General features: G+C 38.6%; 1 protein-coding gene across 1 annotated transcript in view; it reads right to left on the bottom strand.

Moving 5' to 3' along the window:
* Positions 1 to 13,811, bottom strand: part of PRKDC (protein kinase, DNA-activated, catalytic subunit) — an 83,116-nt gene that overhangs the window by 13,588 nt on the left and 55,717 nt on the right. The window contains exons 63-73 of the mRNA XM_039702961.1: positions 10,448 to 10,656; positions 9,864 to 10,002; positions 9,249 to 9,437; positions 8,552 to 8,776; positions 7,861 to 7,969; positions 7,094 to 7,205; positions 5,366 to 5,555; positions 4,130 to 4,304; positions 3,856 to 4,046; positions 1,240 to 1,420; positions 578 to 738 (exon numbers count right to left, since the gene is read on the bottom strand). Coding sequence (XP_039558895.1) covers positions 578 to 738; positions 1,240 to 1,420; positions 3,856 to 4,046; positions 4,130 to 4,304; positions 5,366 to 5,555; positions 7,094 to 7,205; positions 7,861 to 7,969; positions 8,552 to 8,776; positions 9,249 to 9,437; positions 9,864 to 10,002; positions 10,448 to 10,656 — 1,881 coding nt within the window. The remainder of the gene's footprint in view (positions 1 to 577; positions 739 to 1,239; positions 1,421 to 3,855; positions 4,047 to 4,129; positions 4,305 to 5,365; positions 5,556 to 7,093; positions 7,206 to 7,860; positions 7,970 to 8,551; positions 8,777 to 9,248; positions 9,438 to 9,863; positions 10,003 to 10,447; positions 10,657 to 13,811) is intronic.

Here is a 13,811-nt window from a genome sequence, read left to right as displayed (position 1 = left end):
TCTCAGCTTATCTGTCCCACCACAGCAGGGAAGGCTCGTGGTATCCTGCCATGGAATGGCAATGGAAAGACAGGTTATGGAAGAAGGAAAGAAGGAAGGAAGTGGGAAATACAAAGAAGAGAAAGCTGTAGTAATCTCTGAAGTAAAGGAGGACAGGGAAAGGTGGGTGACATGGAATGAGTCTGGAAAAGCTGCTGGTTTCTTGCATACAGGAAACTCAGACTACAGGAATAAGATACATTCCTCACCCTAATGCTAACCACCTTTGTCAGCCCATTTAGATTGTTCCGAAGGAAAAAAAAAAAAGACAAAGCACAACACAGTTGCTCTCCAGCAACTCTCAAACAAATATTTGGAATCAGAATAATGATAAAAAGCTAAATTTCTAAGAAAAAATTTCTGTCCACATTAATTAGACTCAGTAAAATACAGAAAAGACAAGGAACAATGATGGGATAAAATTTATCTGATTTCCCTGAAGCAAAGCTTACCAGTCTAACCTCTGTATGTATCCCATCCCCACTTTAAAATTTGATTTATAGCAACATTTGCTGCCAGAAAGATTGAAGCAACTAACCTCTTGTGTCACCAGACCCAATGTCTCTGCTGGATATCTTTCAATTATTTGGAGCAGTCTAGGAAATCTCAGCCTGGCTTCTCTGGAATTCAGTTTTAAAGCTTTTATCATTTTCTCCACCACAATAGCTGGGAACTGCTGCAGATCCACAGTGTTAATTTCTGCCAAGAGACATTAAACAAGAATTATCAGAAACACCATCACTTGTTCCATGTCTTTGATCATCTGAAACGTTAATCTTTACAATTTGGTATTTTTTTATCAAGTGTATTTTGTATTTTTACTTTGTTCTCCTTCCCATCTGTTTGAACTGCACACATCTGCAACACATGTACTCAGGGACTGTAAGGATTAGCTTTATCAGGAAGCTGCATCACTGCTGCTATCTTGCCTGCTTTAAAGACAAGGTTGCAGTGGTCTGGGAAGGAACAAGGGAAGCATCTGCTGGCTATGATATATTTATCACAAGTAAGAGCAAGACTACAAGTGATGCACTAGTACCAAAGCTAGCAGGAACAGAGGAGGTGGAAAAAGCATACAAATAATGCTGAGGTCAAACTGTTCCACTGAAACTCAAGCTGTGCTGTACCTCCTGGGTACAGCAAAAACTCACAGACCACAGACAAATACACCTCACAGGCTTAGGAGAAATCCTGACTAACCAAGCAAGCCTTCCTCTTCCCTGCGCAGATACTGGTCACAGAAGCTGATCAAAGTCATATATGCATCAACAACTCCCACCACGTCCACATGGTCCATGGAGTAGGACTGCACATCCTCCTCAGACTTCCTCACAGCACAGCTGAAACACTGAAAAGCCTTCTTGTTCAGACCTGCCAGCACCTGAAATTCAACCATAAGAGGAAAAAAAACAACACATTAGTGCTAAAGTAGCATTGAACAATCCTTTCTGTAACTGGAGCTTTGTTGAAAGTCTTGAGTGGATAAAACTTTTAACTGTTTTAAGATGTTCCAAGCAGCTGATATAAAGGAAAAAAAATCGGGATGTTATTTCTAGCAGAACTTTAGTTTCCACAATTTTCAATGGGAATACATAAACTTAGATTAGTCTTTGGATATGTTAAGTGCAATTTTTGTCACTGCAGAAAAGTTAACATTACTGAACTTTTGGAAACAGTTAACAAAGTATTATAAAACTTTCAGGTTTTTTTCCTATTAAGACATATCTAAAACATCTGCACTACAGTTACACTTGGAATTTGTGTTAAAAAAGCATGCATCAAACTATTTTGAATCTGATGCCTTTTTCTCTATTATAAATATAGTAATATTCATAATACATTTCTAATGCAGCTCATGCAATGGGTGACTTGACAGGATTCACGAAGCATAAAGGTTGAAAGATCATCTTTCCAACTGCCAACTCAGCACCACCACGATTACCCCTACACCATATCTAAAAGTGCCACATCCAGATGCCTCTTAAGAGATGGTGACTCCACCACTGCCCAGGACAACTTACTCCAATGCCTCACCACTCTTTCATTAAAAAATAAAATAAAAAATTCTAATATCCAATCTGAACCTAACTGGCACAACTTAAAGCAATACATTTTATCTCACCCTCTCACTTGGGACATGGCAGAAGAGACCAACTCTGATCTCACTACAATCTCCTGTCAGGCCGTTGAAAAGAGCAGTGAGGTCTTCCCTGAGCCTCCTTCTCTCCAGGCTAAAAAATCCCAGTTTCCTCAGCTGCTCCACATAGGACATGTGCTCCAGGCCCTTCCCCAGCTCTGCTGCCCTTCTCCAGACATGCTCCAGCCTCTCAATGTTTTTCTTGTAGTGAGGGGCCCCGAACTGAACACAGGATTTGAGGTGCAGCCTCACCACTGCCAAGCACAGCAGGACAACCCCTTGCCTGGCCCTTCTGGCCACACTAAATTATGTAACTAAAACTAAACAGTCAGGTAGGTAGGAGGAGACTACCAGGGTCAGAGTGCTGCTCAAACTAAGATAAAATAAGGCTAAGCTTCTTAATCTTTCAGAAATCCCTGGTATGGCAATCTTACTCATCTGATACAGAAGAATTTTATCCTCATCCTTTAGATTGCCCAAAGAAGAATGCACTTTAAGAATCAGCTAACAAATGAAGCTCAGGCTTTTGCTTAAGCTTCTACACACCTGAAAATTTAAAACTTTTTTTTGCAGGAATTTCTTCTTGATCTGCTTTACTTTTAACAATGATAAAACACTACTTAAGAATATTTTTTGTTTGTTTTTTACTAATATGGTTCATATTCCCGAAAGTGATCCTGCAAGAAAGATGGAGAGGGACTTTTTACAAGAGCATGTATTGACAGGGCAAGGAGCAATTGCTTCAAACTGAGGGTAGGTTTAGATTGGATATTAGGAGGAAGCTCTTTGCTGTGAGGGTGGTGAGCTGCTGGAGCAGGTTGCCCAGAGAAGTTGTGAATATCCCATCCCTGGATGTGTTCAAGGCGAAGCTGGATGGAGCTCTGAGCACCCTGGCCTAGTGAAAGGTGTCCCTGCCAATAGCAAGAGGGTTGGAAGTAGATGATATTTAAGGTCCTTTTCAACCCAAACCATTCTATGATTCCATATGTAAGTGTTTTCATGGTGGTTTAAAAATTAGTAGATATAAGCTAGCAGTGGTACTTAAAATTCTTAATCCATTTGACAGACATGAGTCAATGCCACAGCATGTGGGACAACAGACAGCAAATATAATTTTAGTTGCAGCACAGTCTAGTACTATATTCTTCAAATGCACACCTACCCAAAATAGGCAAAGACAGCCTGCATGTGCTCTGCCTTAAAAAAAATTCCACTTTCCCATTAAAATGGGAAATAAAGTAAGTGTATCAGTATTATAAATATCTCTATATCAAAGAGAATACTCTGGGGGCATGAAGCAGGTTACAAATGCCCAGCTGAAAGCAAGGCATTCTTTGAGGATCCCAAGCCTTGTCTCACCATTGTGCATGCAGATGCTGTGACTATGTCTTCCCCCTCCACTCAAAATGCAGGTACAGAGAAACACAAGAACATTCTCCTATTTAGAAAGGTTAGAGTGATGCCAAACTCCAGGAGAGCAAAACCTGGAAGAAACAGCAACCACAGCCTTGTTTTTTGCTTTTTTCCCCCCTTTCTTTCTTTATCTGGTGTTGCTGGACAAATCACTGCTAATAGCAGACAGGTTTCACATGTTCTGTATTGATCAATAGCAATCACAACCTACTGAAGTAATAATCTGTGGTAACAATGACACTGAAATATCTTCCCCTCTCATTTACCTTTTTAGGGTTCTCGAGGCTTTCTCCTGATATTAGTGATATCTTTCCAGCCTTCTCTTTCTCAATTTGCTCAAGACAGCTTGGATCCTGACTAAGAGCATTGGCCATGATGTGATACGTAGTACCCAGAAGAAGATTCTGGTTTCGGAAGGCCATTACGTTCTTGTTGAGATACTCTGATTTGGTATCTTCTGTTGGAATTCAAAAACAAAAGCTGGTAACTGGACAACAAAGCAACTTCGTAAAATAAACAAGGTGAAGCAAAGGCTGTTACCAAGCAGGGAGATGGTTTTCAACACTGAGAGCAGGCGTTCAGGACAGCTGAGGTTGCGGCTGCTGCTGTGGGTGAAGCGGCAGTAGGCGTAATTCCATCTCACCAGCCAGTCCTCCCTCGATCTGGCTTCCTTGCGCAAGTCTTTCAGGAGCTTCTTGGCCACTGCAAAGCTGTTCTGTATTCAGATTAAGAGAATTTTCAGACCATGTGTCTGAAGAGGCACTAAACCTGCCTACAACCAAATTAGGGATGAGAAGATTTAAGTAACACCAGTAAAGTTACAGTAAGGCAAAGAGATGCCCACTGCTTGCTGGGTCTCATATTCAGAACCACATTTGTGCTAATGGAGAAGTTTGAATAACAAAAGAGAAGAACAGAGGTTTAAACAACTGAGAGAAATCATTTTACCTGCAAGAAGCATTTAACTGCTCTACAGTACATTCAGAAAATCACTTATATTTGTGTTTTGATAAGAAGTTTCACAGAAGTAACATTAAAGGAAATCTTACTTTTCACTTACTCCTTCAAGAGTGTACAGTCAACAAAGTAATAATGTAATATTTGCTTATCAGATTGCTTAAAATAAACTGTTGTTAATGACTGCAGATTTCTGCAGCATCTCAGAAGATGGGAGACCTTGACTTAATTATTCATCTTGTCTCAAGCTTGAAAGACCAAAGGCCCATCATCAAAAAGGCTGTTTCAGTCATTTAAACAGTCAGATTCAACCAAAAATTTCTAAGTCACTTAACTTTAGTTCTTTGTTAGTGTAAACTAACAGCAGTAATGAAAACTTTGGAAAAAAAAGAAATCCAGCATTGCGGACTGAAGTAAATTATACTAATTCAATCAGAATTTGTTTCTTGTACAGAAGAAATTATTTGTAAATATAAAGCATAATGCTTGACTGCAAGCATCCCTTCCATTAAAGACTGAAACATTTCAGATACTTTATCTGCCCTTTAGAGTGTCCAAAACCATCTGTGGATCAAAGGGGACTTCAGGCACATTTCCAGTAATGACAAATTATAATCAACTTTCTAATTAACATTTATCCTTTTGTTTCTTTCATTGTGGAACCGACTTTCTTGAGCTTTCAAAATGTCCTGGACTGCAGGGTCAAAAAGGGACAAGGTTTGCCCTGGCAAAAGGGTACCAAATACCACCTAAAAGGCTTTTCCAGCTTTTTCTATGTATTTTCTCAGCAAATTGGAAGCTATCAGACAGTATATTCACCTGTTTCCTGGCACTTTCTATCATCTTCATTTTCATATTGAATTTGCAGCTTTTAATCATTGAATGAATGTTTTCACCCTGTTGATCCACTTCCATTTGGTCACCAGCACTGTATTCTCCATCCACCTCCATACTGTCATTGGCCTGATCTGAGGGAAGTTTCTCCTGCAGTTTATCAAGAAAGAAACACCTGCACAACAACAACAACAGGGGTATAGATCACTCTGGTATACATTCAAGGAAATTAATGTTCCAAAGTGTTGATCTGCCTAACAGCACACAAAGCTAATAAAAAATGTCAAACTATAGCTACCACCTTTAGCAGGGCTAAACTCCGGTCTCAGAGTCTGGACACTCCTAACAGGGATCATGTTGACCCTGAGAGCACTGAGGATCTGGTACTGGCAAGATTAAGGTTAGAAAACATCCATTACAGAGTGGGATTTTTTGTTAGTTAGTTCCTTTGTGCAAGCTACAGTCCCTAAATTCACCAAGCCACAACTTTCATTTCAGCTTCACAGACATGCAAAAGACGTGGAGTCTCAATTATTTACTGCGAGTGCCAGGCTGTATTTTATGTCAACCTGCTACTCAAATGTTTATCACATCAACACATGCCAACATCGAAAGCTGTGTTGCTAAACAGATCAGCAACCACACTCACCTTTTGAAAGGAAATTGCCATGCTGAATCCTGTTCCTCCACAGCTAGTCCTATCTAATTTAATAGCACATCTCATTATGTAAACTGTTACTCAAAGCAGAGGACAGCACTACACTCTGAAGTGGCACTTGGCACATCCTTTGTTACTAATTTAAGGTGAGACCAAGGTTTTCCAAAAGCACATAAAGTGTTTAAAACCCTGACAACCCTTCAAGTCATAAATGTTTTGAGACTTTTTTCAAAAGTAAGCCATGCCAGGTATTCAGCCTAATACTGAACTGCAATAAGCTCTTCTGTAGCCATGCTTTACTGACACCAAGAGATAACAAAATAAATCACAGAGCACAGTATGTATCAGCAGAGCTACTGAAGAAGTTATGACACAGGAAAGGAGGACTAATCTAGATTTTCACTGGAAGAATAAATTAGGACAAAGACAGACGCTATGGCAAGGACAGAAAACTTTCAAATTTCAAAAAGCATTGCAGTTTCTTCAGAGCTAATCCAAAGAAGTCTCCAGAGAGCCTTTGTTCTTTCTAGCAACAGCTGCACAACAGAAGTCTCCAATTAAGGAAGCGGTCATTAACTTCTCCATAAACAGGTGAAGCACTGAGAGTGACAGAGCTGGGCTTTTGTATGCTCCCTCTTTTTGGAACTGCCCAAGTATTTTTATTCATAACTGGTTGGCCTTTTGGGTGGTGTTTCATTGAGCTAAATGCAGCTAATCTACTCAATTATAAGTGAATGTTTCAGGGCTGCTGAAATGGGCCAGCTTACACAGTGCATATGGTCACTAATGAAAGAAAATTACTAGTATGTATGTTTCCCTATCAAAATACAGTTTATTCCCTGGCCATTTCTCAACCTCCTTTTGCTCCTCTCCACAGGTTAGTCACACAAACTCCCCGGTTATATTGGCAAAGCTACTACCACAGTTAAAAAGAAAAAAAAAGTCATGCATTGGATCAAAACCCTCCCATAGAAAAACAAGCAGCTTTAGAAAAAGCACTTCCTGGAACTCAACAGGCAGACAGAACCTAAGCCAACCCAAGAATGCAATTTTACCGATTTGTAATGATATCATCCCAGATGTTCATAGGATCCATTTTAGCATCTGGATATCTGCTTGTCCAAGTTCTGAGAAGTCTCTTAAGGGAAGCCTCTGAAGCTAAGTTACCTAGAAATCAATTGAGAACATTTTAAATGCATCTGAAGCCAAACAGCATGAAAACAGACTAAACAAAATATAACCTAACATTCAAACCAGAAAACTGCAATTAAGCAACACACTTGCATTTCTGGGCTTGCACTAAAAATGCTACTTAGTGATCATCATTACTTTTATTTATTGCCGCAACACAGGGGATTCTGTAAAGACATCTGTGTCAATTGCCACTGGAGATCACCTCCAGGTAGTTTCCTTTCCATATATGAACATGCATAGTGGAACTGTTACCCAAATTTAGTATCTAATTTGGTTTATGGTACTTCAGGCCTATATCAGTAGGAGCAAATCTATACACCATATCTATGTCTTCATCTCTGCTAACTGCTATTTACTACCAAAAATAACTCCAATAAAAAAAAAAGCTTAAAACTTTAACTGACACTTTCAAAAGAGATGCTTAACTCTTATCACAAGAATTATGCTAATTAAACTTTGCAATAGAACATGAAGTTATGTTCAATCCTATCTCACAAAACTGTAATAGGTCTTACTGTCAAGAAGACAGTAAGAAGTAATTCCAGACTTATGCTTCTTCAAACAGCAGTCCAGAAATTCAAAGTTCAGGAAACCACAATTACTGAATACAAAAGGAAAAAAACTTTACTTCTCTTGGTCATAAAATTGATGAAATCTTGTATTTCTGTCAAAGCTTGTACAGACTGCAGTTTGGTCATTCGACTTTGATATAACAAGGAATCAATGCTGGAATAGCTCTGAAAAGAAAGGGAGAGAATCAAAGACAGAATTTAAAGCATGGTTCTCTTCAGTGCTCTACAAATTATTGTTCTCTATTCTTTTGTATGTTATGCTTTAGAACCCAACCTCTTACAAGTAATTTAATAGCTGGTAATCAGAGAGCTTTGGACAAGCACAGAGTCATATTCTAGCTGCAATTCCTATCCTAGATTTGAGCCAAGTCCTACAGTCTAATCAAAACTCAGTAATGGATGGAATTTGTAACTTCCCAATGCAACACTTTGCAAGCTTGTTCTGGGGACAGGAGGCCTCTGAAAAGATGAATAAATTTTTTATTGTCACCACAAGCAATTACTCTTAAAAATGTATAAAATATAAAATCAGCAAAATAAAACAAACAAAAACAGGAGAATGCACTCCACTGGCTCACTCACCTTTCATCATTGCAAGCAGTGAATTTAAAAGAAGTTTTTTCACCTGATACAGAAGGCACTGAGTGTTTCTCTTGAGACTATTATCTAGCAGCAGTAATAGCAACAGCAGTTTCATTGTTCCAGTTTACACAAAAAAGCCATACCAGAGATAGAAGACGTTATTACCTGCATGAATATTTGCATGCCATTGCTAATGTAATATTTGGCTCTGTCAAAATCATCTTGCAGGATGTACAGGAGACTGAGTTCTTGGCTGTAGTGCATTTCTATAATGGCTTTCTTCTGTTCTGTCTTCATTGCCTCATCAATAAAGGTTAGCAAAGTCTGGTCATTCTCCCCACTGAGCAGTAACTTCAACTTACTGCGTATTATATAGGGCAGATATGTCTCCTACAAAGTAAGAACACACAGTCTTTATTTCTGCAAATGGAATATTAGATGATCAAATTTTTTGTTATCAGTAGCAAATCAAATAAAGACATTTTTGAATTTTTTAAAAGATATTTTCCCTTTCATCAATTCCTATTTGCTTTTTCCTGTAGCCTATATTTCCAATTCCTATAGCCTTTTCCTATAGCTCAAGAAGCTGTTAGTAAATCTTAGCAGTTTCAAAATCCATGGTTTGGTAACTCTTAAAATAGGAAAAAATATAAGTGAGAAAAGCAACAAAAAAGACTTGCAAAGAAAGGAGACAGTAAAGCTGGTCCTATGGGATCTGCCATAGACTTGAGGTAAAAATTAAACATCAAAATGAACAAGCAGAAGTAATTGTTTCAATTTTTAAAATATATCAGACTCTCCACTAATTTCCATAATAAAGTAACCCAAATAATGCAGTACCAATGAAATAATTTGTAAAAACCTGAAAAAATGGATCATTCCATGTTTTGCTTAGGTCTGGAGGTTTTCCACTGTCAATATTAACAGTAGCACAATATTCCAGCGACTTCCACATTGTGAGGTGGTCATAGCATTCCAGAGAGGCAAGCTCCCAGAAGTCCTTCTCTGCTTCTGTTGGCTCTCCATCTTGCCAGTCTTCTTGGGAGAGTGCCTAGGGAATGAATTTGAAGGGAAAATAGTGCCAGATTCCAGCCAAGAACCTGTTTCAATTCTAAGTCATGAGCAACTTAACTGTAATTAATTCTCATAAAAATATCTATCCGTTTACCAGAGTGTGACAGCAACATTAAATGTAGAAAATTCAAGCTTGACAGTGTTTATACATAAATTAATTTCATGTAGCTATCTTCAGTAAACCTACGTTTTGAAGAGTGAGCATTTTAAAAGAAGGTTAGAGATTTGTCTTCATTTTTACCCACTGCAACTCATGCCATGAACACATGCAATTTGCTCTCTTGGGGTTGCAGTGTGCCCATGTGTTTTTACTTGTCTGCCTAGATAATTCACTTTTTTCTAATTTGATTAGTTTTAAGTAATGAGAGAATTACAAAACAAAAATATCTTGTTGTCATTTTACCTTATCATAATATTGAGCTGCTTCAGCATAATCATTCCTTGCTTCTGCCAACAAAGCCTTCTGTGTAATTTCCTTAGTCCCAATCTTACCACTGAAAATGCCACGAAGGGCATCATAATCCCCAAGGGATCTGTAGAGCCTAGTAAAATTGAGAAGAGAAATCTTTTAAATAGTTCAGCAGATGTATATCAATACAAACAGATGCTATCTAAAAAAATAAATTTGATAAGCAGTAATACTACCAGCTTGAAATAGTAAATTTTTAGGAAGTATTTCTTATGCAAGATCAGAAACACATACTTAACTACATAAATTTCATCTTGTAGGGTAATACCTGAACTACGGAAATTCCTGCAGTTGAAAAGTTATGAACAAGATGTTTTTCAACAGTCTGACAGCACCATAAGAGTGCACAGTTTCAAAGTCCAACTGCTCTCACTGACAGTATTAACTGAGAAAAAATTAAAAGCGTATCTAATTCTAAGAGACAGAAAGACTAAAAAAGAAATCCCACAAGCCATAATAGCAGAATTCTTCACAGGGCAAACCTAAGTGGGAGTAAATTGTCTCAAACAAGAATTTACTTAGCAAGTTCAATCCATCTGATCACATCTGGGGGCAGCTCTGTCCTCCCACGCATCCTTTTGGAGGGGGGCTCCTCCACAGGGGACAGAGCCATCAGGGCACGCTCCAGAAGAAGGATGCCCATGGGCTGCTGCAAACTTGCAAGGCAGCTCGTGCTCACATTAGCTGAGTCCAGTTCCAGTAGCTCTCTGTGCTGGTAACTCATTTCCTGTAAGATAAAACACCAGGTGTCCACTTGGGGTAAAACTATACGGATTTGGTATCCTTTTTCTTACGGTGCAAGGTTTAAAATGGAAATAAGCCATTAGGCCTCCAGAAGTTCCCAATGCAGGGAAAACTGGAATCTTTTCCTTCTGTGCTGTTGCTCTTTGGACAGAGAACAGTACAGAGTAACCCCATATACTCTGGCTCCAAGACATGGGACAACTCGGGACAGAATCACATGGACAGAATCACAAGGAAAGATGGACACATTGACAGCCTGAACTTTTCCTTCTGTCTGTTGGCAGGATTTTGCCTGTACACAGCAGCTGTGCTTCACTTAGTCTGTTCAGTGGTGCACTCCTGCATAAGCCAAAGGCAGGATTTACCACCAAGTCTTCTCTGAGCTGGAGGCTTTCTATCCACACACTCAGCCAGTTTTAGCACATCACAGCTTCCTGTTAGACTTCTCTAGTACTGTACTCATCTACTCCTGCCTGATTCACAGACATGACAGTGATATACATCATATTTAACATTAGTCCAACTACAGAATAATCTCTTTTTCAGGGATAAACAACACAGCTTCCTGTTAGACTTCTCTTGTACTGTACTCATCTACTACTCCTGCCTGATTCAAAGACACGACAGTGTTTCTCTATACCATATTTAACATTAGTCCAACTACAGAATAATCTCTTTTTCAGGGATAAACATTCCTGTTTAGTTGAAGTTTTTTGTTTTTAAATACTTAAATCACTATTCTAAATACAGGTAAATAATTCAAGAAAGCAGCATGTATATTAAATGCAGTGTTAGGTTTTTCCTTTCTTTTGTTTTCTACTAAAGAAAAGTCACAATAGTATCTTAAATAAACTGAAGAAAAAAAATCACGTGGAAGAGGTGTAGTACAGCGTTCAGTACAAAAACCAGCACCGCATTTTAGAATAAAAATTAAAATCAGATTCTTGCAACACGGCATGTTCAAGGATACTATATGAAAAGAAACTACTGTTTGGAAATTGCAACAGGAGACTGAGAACAACCAAGTTACACTTCTTTGATAAATGACAACCACAGTAAAAACTGAAGAACAGGCATCTGCATAAGCAAACGTGACACAATTTGTAGAGCTGGGACTCAAAAAACCCACAGCCTCTTGTAGCTTCCTGAGTTAAAGACCAGTCATATCCTAATGAGGGGCTAGCATATATATTTCCTATTAAAGCAATTTCAATTAGCTGCATACATGTCCCAGACACATTCCTTGACTGCCAGCTTTTAGGGGTTATATCAAGAACACAGTGACAACTGAACAAAAATCTAAAACCTTAAAAACAACTTTGCTAAGGTAAGACCAAAAGCCCTTTCTCATACCACAGGAAAAAGGGTAAGAACAGTGAAAATGTAAGGGTATGTGCCAAGAATGAATATCCTCCCAAACTTAAAATGTACAGACATCACCCCACATTAAAGGAGCTATCTTTCTATTTTTAGTGCATTTTGGTGACTATTTGACCACTTATCTTCTCAAAGCAGAGGAAATGTCCCCTGCTCCATATGCAATGAGCACTGCTTACTTGCACCATATGTTCAAAGATTAGGGAGAATGACATCCAAGCTGGCCTGGCAGCTATAACATCTCTAAGGCAATTGTGTGTTCTTCAGAGGCCAAGCATCTCTTTGGGGGCTATGTAAATTTTTGTCACGCAGTTAACTCTTTTAGGATTTCAGTTGGTCCTTAATCTGCCCTGAAAGTGAATCCCAGAGCTTCATAGTCAATTTTAACATTATATGTGCAGACAAAACCAGCTCTTTTAACCCATCAAGTTATTCTCCTGATGGGACACGAACCTGTGGAAGATTAAGAAGTCAAACAACCAGAAGGAAAGAACAGTAAAGCAGGAAGCTTTTCTGAAACTAGCCAGTATTTATTATGCTGTTTGTATACAGGAAAGAAAAGCTGTACTTCCAAATAGCCAAGCCACTAGGACCCACATTTGTGAGTCAAATGAAAGCCTTGACACAGCTGAGCTCTTGCTCACACTCTCCCAGCCTGCTCTCTTGATCAATGTGAAATCAATTCCCTACTGGGAAAAAACTTCCTCTCACTGCTTGCAGGCTGTTTAGACTTCATGATATTGTACTTTTGCTATTGATGAAGATGGCAAGGAGATGTTTTTATTGCTCTTACAAAGTCTGTATTTTTTATGAAATCTAACTTACTTACTTCTCGAGTCTTCATTTTATGTCTATTCAGAAAAAAAAAGTAGCCTAATGCAACAGTGTTATTAGCAGGGTCTAGACAGCATAATTCAACACAAATAATGCCATCAAGACAGAACTAACAAATGCGATGTCAAGAGGGAATATTAACAGACAGCTATTGTGAGACGCTGGCTCAAAAAATACCAAGACAGCCCAGAAAAATCCCCATAGTATTTGACCTTTTATGCAGCTGCATAGAAAAAAGTAAACAAGAAATTACATTTTTTCAGATGTGTAATTACAAGTACTAGGAAGCAAAGTTTCTCTGTTTACAAAGCTAGTTCGAACTAGATGGTTCTCTTGTATTTGGAAGGATACCTACTGTCACAGAGTATTTAAATTTCCATAACAAATAAGAAACCATTAGCTGTCACTGAAAAAAAGATTCCTTTGAGAGCTAGGAATCACAACATCAATACAGTTGATAAGAATCACTAAATACAGTGACAGTGGGTATTTAACAGGTGCTGGGAAAACGTTATCTCCCTGAAAACTGGCTTAAAAGACGAAATTCACAATGTATTCCAGGTCAGTATATTCTCATAACAGAAAAGCTCGCGTCTCCTCTCCACAACAACTGCAGTGCACCCACTTGTCCTCTGGTGAGCCCTTCCTTCATTACTGAAAATCCCCAGACAAGTACTTCAGGGGACTAATTTGAAAAAAAATAAACAAGAGAGGCTAACAACAAACAGTCTGACAGCTACTGATATCCTCAAGACATCAAAGAATTCCTCAGTAAGCACTTCCCAGAAACAGGAAGATAAGCACAACACCCACATAACCCTTTCAATTGTTCTCAATTCCCACTTCAATTGAAATAGCTTTCATTTGTAATCAAACCTCTTCTTGTTACTGATGCAATTAAAACATTAAAAGGTGACTCAAACTGAG

This window comes from Passer montanus, unplaced genomic scaffold (genome assembly GCF_014805655.1).
Source record: "Passer montanus isolate IOZ18808 unplaced genomic scaffold, ASM1480565v1 scaffold16, whole genome shotgun sequence".
In the NCBI taxonomy this organism is placed as follows: Eukaryota; Metazoa; Chordata; class Aves; order Passeriformes; family Passeridae; genus Passer; species Passer montanus.
Note: the sequence above shows the minus strand (reverse complement) of the source record. Positions and strands in the feature narration are given on the sequence as shown.